Source organism: Pleurodeles waltl, chromosome 1_2 (genome assembly GCF_031143425.1).
Source record: "Pleurodeles waltl isolate 20211129_DDA chromosome 1_2, aPleWal1.hap1.20221129, whole genome shotgun sequence".
NCBI classification, from domain to species: domain Eukaryota; kingdom Metazoa; phylum Chordata; class Amphibia; order Caudata; family Salamandridae; genus Pleurodeles; species Pleurodeles waltl.
The window spans coordinates 188314422-188329816 of NC_090437.1; the positions used below are offsets into that span (position 1 = coordinate 188314422).

General features: G+C 42.4%; 1 protein-coding gene and 1 pseudogene across 1 annotated transcript in view; one reads left to right on the top strand and one right to left on the bottom strand.

Moving 5' to 3' along the window:
* Positions 1-14795, top strand: part of PAX5 (paired box 5) — a 424585-nt gene extending 409790 nt beyond the window's left edge. The window contains exon 9 of the mRNA XM_069237601.1: positions 12303-14795. Coding sequence (XP_069093702.1) covers positions 12303-12376 — 74 coding nt within the window. The 3' untranslated portion in view covers positions 12377-14795. The remainder of the gene's footprint in view (positions 1-12302) is intronic.
* LOC138252975 (protein TFG pseudogene) lies at positions 3294-4479 on the bottom strand (annotated as a pseudogene).
* Positions 14796-15395: the final 600 nt, after the last annotated feature.

A 15395-nucleotide genomic window follows, 5' to 3' on the forward strand; every position in this document is an offset into this window, starting at 1 on the left:
AGAGTCAATTCGGACAGCACAAGTATTGCTAGGACTAAAGAAGACAGTTCACATCACGCCTGCAGCAAGGCTGTGATTGACTGTCAATGAAACAAAAGGCAAATTCGAAGAATCTATACCTTTGCACACACAAGCTCTGCTTCTGAGGCCTGAAAATCCAGTCAGATTATCTTAAGACCTACAACCGCTGCTGTACCTGATATTGACTTAAGATAACAGGATATTCCAGCATCATTTAAAAAGAAGAGTGACTATGGTAAAACACTAACTTCTATTCGTCCCACCATTCTGGAACCGTTTCCACCCTGGTCTTCGGCAACAACTAGATTACCTCATTTTCAGAGGAGACCCGAAAACTATTTTTTTCCATCAGGTCTTTCCGGCCCTTACCGTTGATTTAAGGATGATACAACCCCAGCTAAATTAATGTTCCTACTTTGAGCTGGATAAGCCTATGTTCATCCTGACTTCGAACCTAATCTTTTTAGCTAATATCTGCCTGTTTCTCTAGTGCCACAGAAACTGGAATGCTGTGTATAAAAACTTCAAATGTTTCCTGCCAGTCAGTCCTTCCTTGATCCTCTCACCCTCCTTCCTTTTAGGACTCTGCAGTGGCTTCCAGAAGCATATCTGGAGCCTTGCAATTACCAATAAAGAAAAAAATAACTGTCGAAGAATTCCTAGCAACAAAGAAAGGTGAATTGAAGGGAGGAGACTGGTGGTTCATAAACTTTGAAGCACGTACAAATACGAGGACTGTTGCTTGCTGGTGGGTATATGAAACAGTCTTGAAATAAGGGCTAGTCTATTTGTGTTTTGTAGCCATTTTGTTTTATTTCCCTATTGAGATCGAAGAAAGCCCCAATCTCTGAGTAATAGCTTCCACTGACATATTTAAAATGAGCTTTGTGTTAAGAACATGTTTTTGACCGTCATAGTACTTGCATCTTTTCTCCAACACATTTTCATCTCAAAGGCCTTCATAAACTGAACAGCTTTTCATGGGGGGAGGGGAAGAGATGAAACGATCATCCCACTGCTGCATTGAGTGCCAGGCGAGCCAACAGCTTGGGCCTCGGCCACTGTTATCTTTCACCTGAAGAAGGCCTTTGAGCCATTGAAGAAGCTTAAAGGAGTCATTAAGTAGAACCTTTGACAACCTCTGCGTTAAATGTTCTAAGACTATATATGCTTTGTGCTAAGAAACTGTCTTGGAATCAAAAGCCGGGTTTGCTCTGATGAGTTCGCTTTTGATTATGTGGCATTGACTTTTCCTGCATGCGGAACAATGGCAGCCCTTTTGTCGATGCGCTGGTTCATCAGAAGCTTTGGTGATCGCATAATTGCGAACGTGGCCATGAAGGTGGATACAATAGCGCTCTTACAGATGTGTGCAGGCAGAAAACTGTAGAGAATGGGAACATTATCTAGCTGCCGCCTGAATCTGTCCACTCCCTTGTCCCGCTTGGGCAAAAGAGCCAATGAAAAGAAAAGCAGCTGAGGAGACTGAAGGTTATAGAAACACTATACACATTAGTCTTTCTTTCTGCTGATTGTAAAATGTACTAGAATGAAAAGACAAAGACCTGAGGGTGATTTCAATGGAGCACAATCTGCGTGATTTGGGGATCTCTTTTTTCATAAACATTAGAACAGGGGAACAGGCATTAAGAACCTAAAACAAGACCCATTTCCTGCTTTCATTAAATGTTAAAACCACACCCGAAAACGCACAAATGTACCTATGGGTGGACGGTTTCCTTTCCGATTTTTGTGATAGCAAAGACCCAGGACGTTTTAGGAAATATTTAAGGTAATTTACATTTTTTCAGCGCAGACCGTGGACAGCGCCTTGTGTGTTTCTCCACCTACATAAGCCATCAGTTTGCTCTGAGACATAACTCTCACCACTGAGATCTGCAGTGATCTGAAGATGACGAGTTCAAATCGAGCAAGGCAGTTTAAACTAAGCTTTCCAACTTTCAAAGATCAGAAAACTGAGTACCATTAAATTGACTAATAGTAGCATATGTTATTAACAGCACTTACAGTTAGAAACTGCAGACGATTTGCTTCCCTCCACAAGATCTGCGGAGGGAGGTACTCTGCTGCCTTGTCACATTACAGCCCTCCATATTTAGCAATGTTCTCCAGGTAGACAGAGAGCTCCGCGCCTTCAGCAGATCTACCGCCAAGGCGGCTGTGCTGAATGTGCAGAGGCTTCCCTGTTTGGGCAACAACATATTTTGCTTTTCAAAAATGAGCTTTCAAAGCGGAGTTTGTCACTCATAAACAAATAACTAATGTTCCTGATATGCTGGCAGTTTTCTCCACCACGTGGCGTAATTGATTTTTCTCATCAGGACTGCCATGCTTTCTCTGGTGGTCCTAAAAGGAGAACATGACGTCAGAATGTCTGCCCTCATAAAGCTGATGATCTGACATTTACAGGCCGACGGCCTAATCTAAATCGAACAAAGGTTCCCACTGGTGGGGCCAGTATATGGCCCGCAGTTGAATACATGGCGTATCCTCCCACTCTAACTACAGCAGGGGAACTGCGGATTTGGCAGGCAGAGTACAATCCCATGTTTTGACTGAGGTACCCCGTCTGTCAAACTCTAAACAAGTCCCAAAGTTTTAAAACCAACTGTGCTGTGGGCACCTTGAGGCCTTGTCCAGCCAGTTCTCCCACTGTATATATAAATAAATGACTGCAGACAAGTGTTCCGGTTGTGTTGGTGCATTTGTTTCATAGAGTCAATGGAACATTTTCACACCAAGATCTCAAGTGAGGATAGGATGTCTTCTGCTGTAGGTTACTGGAAGATTTTTCTGAATGTCACCACTTCAGTCAATCCAGTGTAGATACAAGTTGAAATGGTTAGTGAAGCCTGATTCTATAGTCATATTAACATAATGTAGGTGGAATCACAAGTAATTGCTTAGTGTGAATCATACATTTGTACATATTAGCTAGTTTTTACTCTAGCATAGGTCAAATTTAGTACACCGCACGTATGGTAAAAACAAGGCAGATACATGGGCTAAACTTCAAGTTAGCACTTTTTATACTCTTCACACAATACAAGCTAAGATGAAAATCACTTTACACATATGAAGGTAGTTTTTTAAAAATAAACTAGGAAATTTATACAATTTAGAGCTGGAAATTAGGAATTTAGCCTTGTGATGCCATGAAGAACGTTTTATGCTCTAATTTCAACATGATTTAAAAAGTTAATATTTGAGTCTGTTTGGATGGAAAGTGTCTAGCCTGTACCACAAGTTATTCATTGAGCTTTATCGTAACCTGGGCTAGGTTGGGCACAGCCCTGACCAAATGCAGGACGGTTGCGTGCATAGGGATTGGAACCACTTGGAGGAGGGGTAACAGTACTTCCAGAAGGAGGCGTGAAAGCAGGCCTAGTTTGATAGGCACCTGGCTGGCTCAGAGCCATTCCAGGTTGGGAAGCAGGAGGAACATTGTAATTAGATGGCTGGGAGGCTTCTGTTGTATAATTCTGTGGCAGGAAGGTGCCTGCTTGATACTGTTGAAGCTGAGATGGATGCAGCTGAGATTGAGCAGGAAATCCATGTGCTAGAACCTGAGAACCCGGCTGATTGTATCCTTGAAGCTGCTGTGCTTGTTGAGGTGTGGCTTGTTGACTGTAGCCATCATACTGCATGCCATACTGTTGCTGAGGATGGGCCTGTGGTGGCTGAGGGGAATAGCCAGCCTGCTCCGGGTACAGTTAATATATATGGCCTGCTTGATGCTGGGCTTCTACATATGAGGGCTGCTGTTGGGACTGGTCTCTTGATGGGTGAGCAGTAGATGAAGATGATGTAATGCTGTCAGGTGTGGTGGAGCGTTCTTCCACAGGAGCACTTGGTGGTCCCGATACCTGGTCTTCTGCAAGTCCAAATGAGGACATGACATTTTTGCTGATTTCATCTGGATTTTTTAAGGGATCAAAAGCATGCTTGCTGCTATAACTTGGGTAGATTGTTTGACAGTACAGTCAGGTGCAGTTGGCTTTTCTTCTCTACCCTCCACCTGATCATCCTCAGGAAGGCTGGCAGAAAATCCAGGATCAGCAGGAGGGTCTAAAGTATCAATCAATCTATTCACTTTGATGCTAAGTTCTATAAGCTCTCTGCAAGATATTTCACTTGGCTGGACTCTAGATGTCTTGGCTGACCATTAACAAATAGAGTCAGTTTAAGTATCCTACTGCACTCGATAGCAAAAGACAAATCAGAGCTGTCAAAAATTGTTATAAGATCACCATCGTCATCTTTGTACTTTATCGTGACTTCATCATAGCTTAACAGTTTCCCTCTAAAATCTATCTGCATTATAAGCACCAACTGGTCATAGGTTATGTCTTCATTGTGAATTGGAACTTGTAAAATGTCCTCTCCAATTTGGACTTTAATAATGAGTTTCCCGCTCAAGTTCAACTGTCGATTCATGGTGGAATCTGTGATGTCTTACCCAGACGGAACCATCCTTAAGGCCAGCCTAAGATCTGTTGCCCATAGCAGATCTTTTAACGGATGTCATTTGTCGTCATTTCAGCACTTCCGGGTCACGTCACAAGTAGATAGCCTTTGTATTCTGTAATGAATGCATTATGCTAATGCCACTGCAATACAAAAGAAAAATATCATATGACTTTCTAAGAATTACCCCTGGTAACCTATGACTGGTGCTGCTTCCGAGGGCTGATATCTCAAAGGTTTCTGAATTGGTAAAAGCTGTGAATCTGTCCATGTGAAAATGCTCTAATGATTTAGATTTTTTACTTTTTGGTATTTTCTGGCGCTTAGATTGTGAAAACACAGACTCAAAAACACCTTGTTCAGCTGCCAGTAAATATTACGTTCTTATTGTCCTATACCTTTTTGTTTATCAATGTAAACTCCCTATCAAGTACGTGCTCTATATGTGCTAGGCCTGGAGTTGTAATAGTCAAATAATAAAGCCCTACAATTGGTGTAAGTTTACTTGAAATTAAAACAGATCCACATTTTTGAAGGGGGATTTTTCATAGTTGATGTTTTGGCAGAAGACGTTTTTGTATCTAAGTTTTTGTAAACTGTTTTATCAGTCAGTTTTGTTCACACGGAATCCCTAGCGCTCCATTGGTGACCAGAAAATTTGCGGCGAGCAAAAATGCTAGAAGAATGCAGGGTCAGTGGAGAGCCACAAAAGGAACCCTTAGCATAAGTACTTTTAATAGAGATTTAGAGCTGCCTTAATGGTGCCCTACACAACATCGTTAGGGGACATTTTTGGTAGTACCTTATTTTCTGGAGAGTTACACAACAGGGACAGGTCCAAACATTTCACTCCAAGTGAGTATAATGGGTTCTACCAAGGAATAAATAGTGGCATATGCTTGTATGTGTGAACTGCTTGTGACTGTACAGTATCCGGGTCTATATGTGTACTTCCAGCTCTGTAATAATACAGATGTTGTGGCCGCAAGTCAAGTCATGTGTGATGTCGTGAACGACCTTGAAAGTCTATTTCAGCCTTATCAGGTATAGACTTAGTTAATGTATCAGCACAAACACACTGCTACACAAGCTCCCACATTTATCGCACTGCTTTTTGTTTTGAAAACCAAGCATGTCTTTTCCACACTCAGGCGCATCTAATGAAACAGACGGCCATATTACGAATGCGGATGAAAAACTGTGTCCCCTCACTAGAAGCAAAAAGCTAGTAGTTAACCCGTGCGAAGAAGTATGCACAATCTGCAGTAAATGTGTTACTGCAAGTTGTTCTCCATTTATGAATAAATTATTTTCAGGCCAAATGTGGAAAGTAAATGCCATAAAAAGTATTGCAAAGTTTCCTCATCAACTTTCCCATCCACATGTGAACTATATCAAGCAGACGACTTTCCTTTAAGCAGACGACTTTCCTTTAAGCAGACTTAAGCAGACGGGGACGCTGCTATCACTGCGAAGAAGAGCGTCTCCACCAATAGGCAGGTGTCGGACCCCAGGAGGCCGTCCCAGCGCAGCACAGCACAGCGCTGCTCTAGGTTCTTTACCACTCAGCTGCAAGCGACTACGTAGTACACCAGGCTCTGGGCCCCAGAGCACACCTGCACAACGCTGCTTAAGGCGCCTCACCACCCGCTGCACAGGATGCTATTATCAGTCCTGAGGGAGAGGGACTCCACCAATTGTAAGGCATTGGATCCCAGGAGGCGGTCCCAGCGCACGCTTACACAGCGCTGTCCTAGCCACTCAGTTTGAAAGGACTATGTTGTCCACCAGGTTCTGGACCCCAGGAGGTGGTCCCAGAACACACCTACACAGCGTTATTTAAGTCACCTCACTGCCCCACTGCGTGGGATGCTGTTATCATGCGAGGGAGAGGGACCCCACTGCCAGGTGTCGGACCCCAGTCCCAGCGCACACTTGCGCAGCGCTGCTCTAGGCGCTTTACCACTCCGCTGCAAGAGACTAAGGCCCTGATTTATACTTTTTTTTGTGAGAACTCTCAACGTCTCCCTGTTGTGGGGGGGGGAGGGGAGTGGATTAGACTGCATGTGCATATCCAGCCTGACATCTTTAGTTAAGGACTTGAAGGGGGAAGTGGCCCCTCTAAAGTCCCTTGTTTCCATTTCAATGATACAGTAAATCGAGTTAAAGGCTATAATAGCTCTTCCGCTTCTGCCCCTCTACAAAGGCGGTCAAGTCATTCATTTTCATAATTCAGGCAGAAGCCCTGAATCTTCAGCTTTCATTCTTTCTGACAACATTTCCCCACCTGTGGAGACCTCTTCTAAACACATGCAGGCTTTGCCTTCTACTCCTAGGATTTTCTCTTCCTCTGCTAGATTGCCTGCAAAGGGGTCTTTCCCTATAACGAGGCAGGGGGTACATCATTTTAACCTCTCTTTCCCTGAATTGAAGTGGCCAGAGCCTGCTAAGAACCCCACTATAGCTAATCGAAGTCTTTCTGCTGACAGAGGCCATTCTCCACAGGGCTGCAAGGCTAGTCCCGGCAATCACCCAAAACCTTCCTAACTTTACTGATAAAAACAGGGCGGGATCGTTAGGCTTTATAACAATGGTGAACATCCCTAGGTTATAGCCAAGTGCCTGAGCGGAAGATGAGGACTCGCTCAAGAACAAGATGACTCATTGGATTCACGATGTTAAGGGCTGCCAATCATTAAAACGTGAAGACATGCTAAAAGACTAGAGGGCTCTTTTAGGTCCTTTGACAAAATTTAACTGGTCTTCGGGGTTTCTGAACTAGCCCACAACATGGTAGCGCTTGATCTTAGAGCTAGCTCTATGTCCTTTTCTGACATTCAATTCAAATACACCAGGCCTAAACTTTTTTTTGGGTAATTTTTCATCTCGGACAACCTGTACTCACACTGTATTTTCAAGCGATGTTGAGTGACTGGTAGAACTGCCAAGCTCAAGACAACCTTATTTTACAAACCCACTCTTTAGTTGCAGTTGGATTAGCGTGACAGCTGCTTATGGCAGCTGTTCTTTACCACTCTCTTCTGTCCTGGTGCTTGACCCTACTATGATAAGGGAAAACAAGTACACACACTATTCTGTATGAATTCACAACTCTGGCTGCTCCAGTTTCCATTAATCCTGTGACTATGGATCAGTCACCTGTGGTTGTAGGTGAGCTCTCCTCACCTAATGTTCCTATTAAGTTGTCTCTTGGAACCTGGCTGGCTTACGGTCTAAAATATATCTCCCTCCCTGGTTTTCTTTTATTGAGGAGTACAGTATATGTCTGTTTCAGGAATCTTGGGCTACTGATCCAATCTATAAACCTGGTTGCTTGAACCTTTTTGTGCCTGCTATTTCCAGTCCTAGGGGGAGGCCTTCTGGAGGTCCAGTAATTTGGGTCAAAGCCTCTTTAGATTGTCAAGTGACCCAATTGCCCAATCCTTCTTTGGACATTGTGGCTACCAACCTATCCCAAAAACATGGGTTTAGGGTAATAGTTTATAATGTCTATGTTAGGGGGACTAAATATGGGATGACTTCACCTATTCTGAATTCTTTAGGAAACCTTCTCGCCCAGTCTCTAGATGTTGATCATTTATTTGTAGCAGGGGACTTTAATACTCCATTGGAACCACTGGATGGTGATGAAGTTAGCCTGACATCCAGAGAAGTTCAGGCATGGGGTATTCCATCACCATCCATCCCTCCTATACGTAGATGCACACAAGTCACAGTACAACTAAAAGATTTGACAGAGGAATCTGGCCTTAGGGCTACCAATGGCCGAAACAAAATCAGATATCAAGGGAGCCCATACCTTTAATAAACAATTTCACACAAGTAGGATTAGCTATCTTCTAATAGATGTAAGACTTTGGTACTCTGTTATTGATATGTGATAGTAGAGCGCTCGGAGAGTGATCGTAATCCTCTCTCCTTGAGTTCCCCCCACCTCCCTGTTTACGTCTGTGCCCTTGGTTCCTGGCCCGTTGCTGTCCTTAAGGGAAGTAGTAGTGACTCAACACCAAACTTGTAGGACCTTTGGTAGCTCTTGACTCGGATGAAGTAGGGGCACCACACCTTGGCAGGCATATAGGAGTTCACAAGACTTTTTTTTAAAGGGCTGCCTGATATTTTGTTGTTCCAGTTAAATGCAAAGAAGGTCAGCCCAGTAAAAGTAATTCATGGTTTAACAAAGAGTTCAGGGATCACAGCACAAACTGGTCCGTGCTGTTCGACTAGAAGACCCCAAAGTAATCACCTTAGCTAGGAAGAGTTATAAATTCCCTTTATCGTCTGCCAAGAGGAAGTAGAGTCCCTGAGATGGAATGGTCTTTTTTGAAGCTTGGGAAAGCAGGGATTCAACCAGTTTTGGCTTATTTTAGCACATAAAGATAGGGACATTTGTAGTGAACCATTCAATAATGTTGCATCCTCTGATTGGGTTGCCCACTTTTGAAACCTTTATTCTGAGATTCTAACATCCAACTTTAGCTGTTTACCATCATCTCTTCCTTCTGTAACATTCCGGGCATCCCTTTTTGATATTATGGATGTTTCTAAATCCCTTTATGCAGTCTCTAAAAGCAGGGCCGTTGGGTTGGATGAAGTTCCAGTCGACGTATTTCCATCCAATTCAGAGCTGTGGGTGTGCTATCTTCTCATCATTGCTAATGCCATAGCGGAAGGGGCACATATCCAAAAGTTTTGGAAAAGGGCAGTTGTTGTCCGTATTAATAAAAAAGGGGACAGGACCCTTCCTAGCGATAACAAGCCGATTGGTCCGATTGACTGTATACAAAAAGTAATATCTTGATGCCTGTTCTAAGAATAACGAATGGATGACTGACAGTGACATTATCAGCCTCTTCCAAGCTGGCTTTCGCACCAGGATCTCTATGATCGATCAGGGCTTCTACTTCTTGCAGATCTACTGGCGCACTGTCACTATAGGTAAAGGATCCTTGTATGTTGCATTTGTAGACCTTCGATCCGCATTTGACTTAGTACCAAGGCAGACCCTTTGGTGAGAGTTAAACAAAATGAAGATGCCTCTAGATCTTTTGTCTTTGTTAAGTCGTCTACATGATGATACTACTGCACAAGTCAGATGTCGGAATCAGGACCAAATGACAGAGGATATTCCAGTCTTGCTTGGTGTATGCCAGGGCTGCATTTTGGCTCCCACACTTTTCTCTCTATATGTCAATGATGTCTCTTTTCTAAGATTGGTAGATGCAGATGTGCCCTTGTTGGCTGGCAATAAAGTTCTGATTCTCGTTTTTGCAGATAACACTATACTGATCTCCAAGACCCAGAGTTGTTTTAGAAAGCTCTTTTAACGTTTTGTGGAGTTTTGCTCCGCTCAGGGTCTGGAGGTCAGTAAGGTAAAACCAAGATAATGGAGTTTAATCCCCACAAGTCTTTCAAGGGAAACGTGGTTATGGAGGACAGCCCCCTCGAGATCGTGGATAGCTTTTCTTATTTAAGAATTATGATTTCCAAATCTCTTTCTGGGAAACACCATCTTGGTAAAGCTGCACTGAAGTTTATCCAAATCACCTGTGTCCTTACTAGGGAGTACTACTCTTCCTATTTTAAGCACATTTCCCCCGTACTTAGTATATATGAAGCTAAAGTACCGGCTTCTGTGCTGTATGGGGTCAAAATATGGGCTGGTTCCAATCTTGATCTTCTTTCATCTGTGGAAAATATTTTCTTTAGCAATCTCGACTTTCTTCCAACTAGTACCCCTCTGCATCCACTTCGTTGTGATTTGTGTTTTAAATCTTTTGAGGGCAAGGCCAGGCTGTGACTATTGCTGATCTGGAGGCGGCTGTGGACAACTCCTGAATTGTCCCATTATGTAGTGACATTGCAGAATGATATTGCTGCAGACCAATTCCATACCGTACCGTGGCTTTGGCATATTAGAAATCTTCTTAACACTCTAGCTGATTAATGGGGCCACCCAAGAATGCTTTGAATATTCTTTACTGGGGCAGTGTGGAGGCAGATGTTTTTAGGAAGCTTGATTCATCTAGACTAGAATTCTACTCCTTTGTCGGCTGCCCCGCTGTCATGAACTTGCTCATTGGCCAGTAGTAATTGCCACAAGCCTTGCACTTTGCTACCAAATATTCCAACTGTTAGGAATTTACCACTTCACTGGTTATTCAGGTACCATCCTAGAGCAGGTTTATTTTGTTAGGTTCATTTTGTTAAGGAGGGAGGCAGTGACCCTGCTTGCAATAAAAATATCGAAGGATGTTGTCTCACGTGTATGTGTGAGCACTAGGACCTGCTAGATGGAGAGGTGTGACAGGTTCTCAGTATAAGAGTGTTTTACCCGGATACCAGAGAACCATGGTTGTTCATAGTTATATTTACTCTATTGTGACAAGAGCAAAGCAGAAATATTTCCAATGTTTAGCACCATCCAGTTAGGCATGTGTTATTCTTCACTTGGTGAGACACACAATGGACCTTTTTTCAGGATAAAAAACTACTGATGTTAATTTGTGATCTTCACCTCGTTTTCCTATAGTACATATTGCACATGGCCACATCTTCTCTGCCTTCATTTGAAGACCTAGATGACTTTATACAGTAGTAAAGAGGGGGTCAGGAGCCCGTGCATTGCTGGTTGTTCTGAAGGAGAACTCAATGGATGTCATTTAGGGCTCGCTAGGCTGTCACTGCCTTTGTGACCCCCTGGATCTACCTTTGCGACCCCCGGCCTCAGAGTTGGAAAAATCTGTGGCAGAAACACAGGGGCAGTTCGTCCTAATGGACGTCCGTTTGGGCTTCATTTTCCTGGTTTTCTGAAAATTGTTTATTACACAAAGAGTGAATAATTTTATTCACTATTTGTGTAATTACAAATGGAGTACAATTCGCTGGATTATGACCATTTGCGGCAGCTATGGCAAGTGAAAAATGCTTTTAAATGTATGTGGTATGTGTGCTTGCGGGTGCGAGTTTGTATGTGAGAGACAGTCTGTGAATGTGTGTGTATGTGTAAGTAAAGGTCAAAGGGCATGTTACGTCACTTCCGCTACCCTTTGCATTTTGGTGAGTTGACGTCCACGGAGACCTCCAATGGAGCTTAGAGCGGCCAGAAAGTCTGACAGCCTCATCTAGCAGCGTTATAGGCAACAGGACAAAGGAAAAGAAAACATTTAAGGACTTTCTAGTAGATTATTGAAAAATAAAAAATAGCATAAAGTATCTCGAGAGACAGCAGGGGCTCTAGGAATGCCACAAATAAACAATAAAGCAAAATCTCAGAAAGTTTGCAGCTTGCTTACAAACTTTAATGTAATAGTCATCGTTAATTGCTTTTCTCTAGCACTCTTTTCATACTTTCAATCGACAACAATCGATATGCTACTTTATCGTATGAAGTGGCATATATATGTTATTCTAAGTTGCATTGTTTTTATTTTTTCGAGAAGTAGATCATTTTTTTTCTTAACAGTTCTACAATTTTAATGCGCGACGGTGGGATTTAACTTCTATTAACAGAAAATGTCCCTTTACTCAATATAGTTGGTATTCTGATCTGAAAAAGTGTATTTAGCAAGGAGACAGGCAAGGTAAAGAAGAAGAAAAATTGAGTACAACGAGGATGATGACGTGAGCATAGGGTTTCTGAAAGGGTGTATTAAAACGGAGTGTGCTTAAACAATGACATTTTTTTAAAGACAAAGTTGCCCCATGGCAAATAGTTTGGATTTTTCCATTTCACACCACAAGAATATTTATGTTTTTATTTTTTTTATTTTCAGGCTCCCCATACTATTACAGTGCAGCCCGAGGAGGTCCACCACCAGCCGCTGCCACAGCCTATGACCGCCATTGACCCACAGAGCCCAAGTACTAGAGCACTTACTACCAATAATACCCGGGGACATAGGACTGAAGAAGAGAAACATGGAGCTACAAACCTGGACATTTTGAAATAGGGGCAACCTATTGTCACCTTGATGGAACTGGATGGACTTTTTTTTTTTTTTTACTACTGGATTCTTTCTGACATTGACTGTTGCAAAGAATATACATCGTGAATACAACATTGCAATTATACTGACTTTCAGAATTGTACACCATGTCGTGGATGTGGCTCTGACTTACCTTAAAATTCTTGTTCCGACGTCCACCAGGACATAATATCAATACAACCCTGTCCCGAACTTTCTGGGGTGACTCCACTTTTGCCGACGGGCAGTCCGTGCATCGCTGTGGGCGTGACCTTCTACTTGAGCAGCACAGTTGAGGCTACACAATAGTATAAATCCAGCATCATTGTAAATAACTGGCTTTTTGTGCATCTATGAGAGTGGCTTATCGTCGACTGAACATTCTGGACTCGAAGTATGCCTAAAAGAGGCTGTTTCAAACCTGCTGCACCAATACAAAGATTTCTGTAAGCTTTAACCTACTTGGAATCAGGTTGTCATTTCCTGTTGGGTATATTTTCTGGGACTGTTGCCAGTTCAGTAAATGGAAGTCACAGAATCTTAAATCGAGCTGGTCATCAGAGCACACAGGACTTTGAGTGGTTGAACATTTTTGTAAAGCTGAACCATTGTTTATGGATGTTTTGTACTCACCATTATCACTGACAAAGGTGATTTTATGTCCACTGGCTTGAGAAAAGTGCAGACTAATGAGTGACAAACACACTGGATTTCTGTCTGCCTATGTAGATGATATCTGGAAGGAGAAAGCTGCTCAGTTCTGTTTTCTAAAGAGAAGAACTTCAAATTATTTCCAAAGGGTGTTTTTTATCACGTTGGCCTATTAAGTTTTCAGATGAAAATCTGTTTCTTTCTAATGGTGCGAACCAATTCACTGCATGGTACGTGATGGCCATTTCAAGCATAATTTACCAGTGAGAATGCTGTGTGCATACAGGACATCAATGGACCATCTCAACATCCACTCTGTATTCCCACTTAAGATGGAAAGACGTAAGAGCTTTGGCGAGTCCATTTTTATCCTGGGTTAGAAAGTGATCCCCACTTTGTTTTCACTGTGGAAACTAATAGCACATACCACTCCACCATGTGAAGAAGCGTTATACATTCGGAGACTTTAATTTAGCTTTGATTTTCAAAAAGGATCTGGAAAAACTCAGGGGCAAATTTATGAAAAGTGGCGCTGCCCATAGTGCAGCACCACTTTTCTAGCGCCCCTTAGTGCTCCCCTAATGCCACCATGTGTGCACTGTATTTAAAATACGGCACACCATGGCGGTAGTCAGGGGTATGAGCGTCATAATTTTTTATGCTAGTCCAGCAGTTTGCAGGATTAGAGTCACAAATGTTGACGCTAATCCTGCAAAGCACCCAGAGGCCCATTGAAAACAATGGGAGCCTCCTTTTAACGCCTGCCCTTAACGTGCATTAAAAATGCAGATAAAAATGATGCAAAGAAATCACTTAGATTTCTTTGTGCTGTTATTTTGGCCCCCGTAGCGCTGGAAAGCCCTCCTTGTAATCATCATCACTGATGCAGGTATAATGTGGCGCAAGTGATTACAAAGTGGTACATGGCATGGCATTTTTGGCCTTCCAATCCCACATTAGCGTAAACAAAATGATGCTAATGTGGAGTTAGAATGGTGCTGGGCCCTCTTAAATCTGAGCCTCAGTTTTGTAGATTTCATATGCTTTCTTACGAAAGTTGCCCTTGGTAAGTTCTGTAGTCAGCACATGATAGAGAGTGTGACTGCCCAAAACAGCTACTTATGGAGGTTTTTTCAAATGTCAAAACTCAAAAACCTGCGTTGACGACCTCTGGGAGCTCATAAATAGTTTGGTGCTTTTGTGAAGTGATTTTGAAACCAAATTTCTTTTTACTTCACTGGAAACAGCGACTTCCCTACTTCCTGGTTTATTTTTCATCCAGTAATGAAAAGGAGACTGCTCCAATAAGCATGATCTGGCAGTGGCAAAAAAACAATTAGGAAAGAGTTAATATAGAAACGTATGAGATTACTTGCTGGTCTGTGGGTGTTCATAAGACAATAAAATGTGCCCATTGCCCCCTGTCATTTCAGTGGATCTTTGTTGTACACTGACAGGAGAAGTAAGAACCAAACATAATTCTCATATTTCCGGTCCATGATTGATGATGCTTAGGTGTCCTTTTTACTTTGTGGTGAGAAGATTAAAACTGATACTAAATCGGAGCATTATGCCTATCACTTTTTGTGCCCTGAACAGAAAAATATGCAATTAGATAAATAAATGCTCAGGTCACCATTAGAGAATGCCAAAACTAAAATAAATTATGTTTAATGTGTGGAAGTGGAACTCCATGCACGAAAAAGGAGTTCATATCACTTTGGTACATGGGAACGTTCTGCATACAAATGCAGAAAAACTAAAGTAACACTGTGCATGGTATTCCCCAGTTAGTACTACAGTATTATGGCAATTATTGGTAATGCATTCACGAAATAGTGGTAAAACCACAATAAGTTCAACATTCTATAAATTCCTAGATATCCTCTCCTCCTGCTAGCTAAAACCTTTTCTTCCCTGAAACTAGAGTGCAAAATCATATCCGCTTTTCACCAGATGGCTGAGCGACTTTGCTTTATTGTGCCACAGCTCAGTGGTAAATACTCAATCCAAAACCAACCCAAATTAGAAAATATAGGAAGTAATACCATTTAGAAAGAAGTAACCATTCAGTGTATTGAGCATAAGTGCTTGACAAGCAGCCTCTCTGCCAAATAACGCCCCTTTAGTTCTAGTTCACCTTAATGGGGTTTTGGTTTACCTCCCTGCACTCTAAAGGCAACAGTGGCACCCCAGAATCTCTAACACAACATTTGTGAGCACACAACAGATAAAAGTGTCCTTTATAAG